The 4,913-nt window shown below is 36.1% G+C and overlaps 1 protein-coding gene across 1 annotated transcript in view; it reads right to left on the bottom strand.

The window, feature by feature from the left end:
- Positions 1 to 1,609: 1,609 nt before the first annotated feature.
- LOC108910310 (dopamine N-acetyltransferase) overlaps positions 1,610 to 4,913 on the bottom strand; it is a 15,649-nt gene continuing 12,345 nt past the window's right edge. Inside the window, exons 3-4 of the mRNA XM_018714876.1 lie at positions 2,145 to 2,414; positions 1,610 to 2,086 (exon numbers count right to left, since the gene is read on the bottom strand). Of these exons, the coding sequence (XP_018570392.1) occupies positions 1,895 to 2,086; positions 2,145 to 2,414 (462 nt within the window). The 3' untranslated portion in view covers positions 1,610 to 1,894. The remainder of the gene's footprint in view (positions 2,087 to 2,144; positions 2,415 to 4,913) is intronic.

The following is a 4,913-nucleotide window of genomic DNA, read 5'->3' as shown; positions in this document are numbered from 1 at the left end:
TACGAGAATTAGCCCAGAAGTCGGAGACTTGTGCGGGAGAGGAGGCGGCATATTATTATTACGCAGGCCGTATTTGCGCCCAGGAACGACTAATGGTGGTTAGGGCCTACCAACATAAGTCGTTCCTGGGCGCAAATGCGGCCTGCGTAATAATAATATGCCGCCTCCTCTCCCGCACAAGTCTCCGACTTCTGGGCTAATTCTCGTAGTTTGAATGAGGAGTAGAGATATTATTATACTACTTTATTAAATGATTTTTATTGCAGATATTAGCGTTTACTAAGAATGTATAATCTTGACTCGGATCCTGCACCCTCCACCAGTGGCTTCACGTTCACCATATGTTTTAATACTATAAAAAAATTAGTTGTAGCAGTTTGATGATAGATACTTACTTACAAATTGCTTACATGTTTTTCTTGTTTCTTTTTTTTAGGTTTTTAATTTTTTTTTCAATTGTGCCAAATGTCGTGCGACTGCACTTACTGTATTAACTGCAGCATGTACTGTTTGCTACGCAGCTTTTTTCCTTTGCAATGTATTTTTTTTGTGTAACTTTTCCGTATAAAATATCGTACTATTTTACTATAAGTTTTCAAAACACAATAATTTCTTCTAAAGTAAAATTTATACCTACTCCTTTTCTGTTCTGACATTTTCATCACTGCCTAAAATGTTTTATTACTTTAAATAGGTGTTATAAACATCTGATAGCATATTAAGTATAAAACTTATAAAATTTTAAGACTTTCTTAGTTTAGTTCCAAAAATTTGAACATACAAAACTACATTACAGATACATGAATTGTAGGCAACCTACAGTGCATCTAAAAGGGAGATAGTGCGGATCGACGGTGATGAAGCGTTGTTTTTCCGCATTTGGAAACAGTACATTTAACTGCGAATCCGAATGTTCATCATCGCTGGCTCAAAGTTACACCCTGTATAAATTAACAATAAATTAATTCAATTAACTGTCACTTCGCACAATTTTGTTATTGGTTAAAAATGGAATGTAATATCTGGCAATTCCATAATTCAACTTTTATCTAATTGCGGCTCTGTCCTGCGAAACTCTTAACCCGTAAATCCCCCCACGTCGGTACGCCTCTGGGCCGGCATCCAATAAATTTTCCGCACTGCCCTTTATCGCATTCCCGTCAATCCGCGATGCACATCAGCACATTCCTGCTGTTTCGGCACCTGTCATAGAATTCGAGATAAATGGGTCGTCCACATCTAGAGTGCTAGACGGGGAAAATCACCCGTTGCCTAGGATACGGTCAAGGATGCCACGCGCTCTCTGGGAAATTCATTAAAATCCCGTTAGAACCGTTTTAATATTGGCTCTCATTACCCGGTGAATTCATTTGATAAGCGGAAAAATATGAGGCGCGAATTAAATCCGCACAATATGCCGACTTTCGAGTTGATTACGCCGGGATATTTTTCCTCGCTGTCGAATAGAGTGAGTTCTATTCGCGATGCGTTATTAGGAAAACGAACAGCGAAATTTGTGAATAACTTGTTTGGGAGATGAGTGATTTAAATCAAAGCAAAAACCAGCTAGGTTTTACAAATAAAAATGTATTCTTAGTTCACAGTCGTATCACAATTAGCCCGTATAAAGATTGCCTTCAGCTACGGCATGTACACCACCAGAAAGTCAGGAGAAGGAACGCTCGGCGTTTAACGGAACAACATCTACATGAAATGTATAAAACTGCATGGCAGTGGCAGTATTAACATTTTGACAGTCGTCAGGAGCTCTGCTCCTTCTAGAGGTAAACACATCCAACCACTAGGCATATCGGAATCGGAGAGCTCAGTGCTTGAAGAAGTTGTAACAAAAGTGATAAAAACTAAAACAACAAATCGTCTGCGGCACCCTCTCTCAGCCGTTGCTTGGTTTGCTCGGCAGCTGCTTGATCATAACTTTGTAATAATCATGGGGCGATTTGGTGTCGTAGATCTTCTTGCCGTCCGCATCTTTGTAGTCTCCATATTTGACGCCTTTCTCCACCTTGAAGCCGAAGCTTTCGGAGATTTTCTGCGTGAAGAGACTCGTGGCATCCACCTTCATGAGCTAGAAACAAATTTTTTATTAATTTATATTAGTTTACATATCATGGCATATGATTTACCTCGAAGCCGTATTCCTCTGCAATCAGCTCACTCCTGGAGAACAACTCTTTAGCGACTCCTTTCCCCCTGTACTTGGAATCGACGGACAGTATTCGCAATTCAAATATTTTGTCTACGCCGTATTTCCCGAAGAGGTCTATTTCCTTGTTGACGGTGTTCAGTAGGCCGAATATTCGTTGATACGCTACGTTGTCGATGGACTTCATCTCTTCCAAAGACCGTTCTATGTCGCCTTTTCTTGCTATTCCGTTTAGAGCTACCCCCGCTATCTGAAATTAGGAGTAATTCTAATAGATTCAGGAATAGAAAGATAAGACATATACTGATGCGCATGCTTTATAAATGTTTCAAGAAGAAATAGATGAACGATCTTGACAAAATTCCCACTTCTCTAACCTGCCACCACTAAGTGTAGTGATTTTGTAGTTGCGAACAGTAAAATACCCACAAATTTTGGTATAATATTTGCCCTTTGAATTTCAACATAACCAGTTGCTAACAGTTGATAGTTACCAGAAGGTGCGTCAGTTTATCTTTTCAAAATAAAATCGTATCAGATTTAAAGCTGTTTCACACACAATTTATTAAACAATAAATCGAACAAGTTATCCTTCAATTTAAGTGTAAAACAAAAATTGGAGTCCAATTTATTGATTTCAATAAATTGACCAAGAAATTGGGGACATATCTGTTGATCAATTTTAGGGATAACTAGTTACATTTTGTATGTTTTTCCTAAATGCCAACCCAGTTATGATGATTTGAGTTTATGCTGTACAAAATGTAAACGTAAACCATCCATAACCTAAGTGAAAATGACAAAGATTTGTCGGTTGCGGTTGTCAAAGAAGAAAAAATTATTTTGTTGAAAGTAATTAATTTGTTGAAAAATGAATTGTCAATTCATTGTTCAATAAATTGTTGTGTGTAAAACAACTTTTAGATCTACTATTAATTAGTGTTTTTATTCTACTGGAAGAAGAAATTTTTATTTCATATAACTCGCAAGAACATTTCAACGTGAATTATTCCGTTTATTTAATATGCAATCAGTATTCCATCGCTTACGAACCAATTTGCAATTCAAAACCATAGGATTTTACGGTTTCGAAGCTACCCCTCAGAGCCACCCTTGCGTAACCTGAAAATTAAATTCCAACCCTTTGGTTTCTTTAATAAAAGGCGACCTAGCGTGTACGGCATGCGACGTTATTAAACGAGGTCTTCGCAAAGAATTCCAACAAAGCGAAAAACTGAACACATCGCGAGATGAGAAAACGCGAACCGCTTTATTGTCGTTTGTCGGGATATTTTTAATGTTATTTTCATTGTTTTGAAATATGAAGCGAAAGTCAGTTGTCTATGTGTATTAGGGTTCTTTTAATTCAAATGAATACACCCAGTGAAGGTAGTAAGACAAATCTACCCTTATTCCTATTATTTAATGTAATGTAGCTCATTTTTTGAATATTTTGTTTCAAAATAAATATAAAAGTTAAAGAAGAAATAGTGATAGTTAACATTTAATTTTACAGTTTGCTGTTGATCGTCAAATTCAAAGGTCAAACAATAATAATAATAACCTGAACTTAGTTAGCTGTTCCTTTTCTTAAGGTGGCCATATTCCCGGCCGAGAAATAGTGAAATTTCTGGCGTTTTTAGGTACTGAAATCTTTGAAAATAAAACGTGTAGAACAAAAGTAAGCACAAAAATAAAATCCTTGATGTTTTGTTTATTCATTGTTACCATTTAAATTTACTCAAATAAAATAATAACTAAAAAAAAGCGTTTGTAAAACATGCGTTTGCTGTTATTCTAACCCCACATTTTAAGAATTATTGTTTACTTTTATTAAANCTAATATATAACGAGAGTTTTCGTTAGCATATATGTAAATAGGAAATGTATTCCACAACGGATAAGTTCATAGTTATAACTTAATAAAATGTACATTACATTGTAATGCTAGAGTCAATATAAAGTATACTTAGACATAAATACTTGTCTTACTTATAAATACTTGCCTTAAAATTTAATTATGAAATATTTGAAACCTATAAAATAATACAAAAGTGAAATAACCGCAGTTTGATAACAAAATTACTAATAATAATGGCAAATAAGACAAATGTTGTTCAAATGAATGTATAAACGCGAACGGCAATGTCAAAATTACCTTGTTTCGCAGCTTACTGCTTTCGCCGCTTGGTGCGCTTGCATCTTAAAAATTATCGCGGAATAGCTTTGTTCCTAGAAACAATCCAAAACAGTTTCCAACAGTTAGACGATTGCGCATTGCGGAAATAAAAGGTCCAAAATTCATTGTTTGAAAGTAAATGCGTGTTTCCACCCGTCTGACTCAGCCGCATTTACATTTTCGAGTACTCTGATCCGAGTGGAGCTAGAACTACGAATTGAGCACTGTGCATCTATACTGTTACCATAGAAAACTTAATACTATATTTTCTATGACTATTACTTATCCTATACATTGTAAAATGTCATAAATAGACCAGTTTAAGCCTTCAAAAATAGTAAAAAGTGAAAAAAAAAATATAGTAAGATGAAACCCATTGGAAAAAGAAGAGAATATAACAGAAATGAAAAGAAAAATAATTTACGAGCGATCTGAGGTCGGGAAGGGGGTAGACATGACAATCCCCTCCTCAGGCAAGCCGTTGACTACGTACCCGACGTGACCGACAAACACAAAAGACCTAGACACCAACTTTTTGACCCTGGGTGACCACCCCAATGACCCCCCCCC

Source organism: Anoplophora glabripennis, unplaced genomic scaffold (genome assembly GCF_000390285.2).
Source record: "Anoplophora glabripennis isolate ALB-LARVAE unplaced genomic scaffold, Agla_2.0 scaffold86, whole genome shotgun sequence".
In the NCBI taxonomy this organism is placed as follows: domain Eukaryota; kingdom Metazoa; phylum Arthropoda; class Insecta; order Coleoptera; family Cerambycidae; genus Anoplophora; species Anoplophora glabripennis.
Note: the sequence above shows the minus strand (reverse complement) of the source record. Positions and strands in the feature narration are given on the sequence as shown.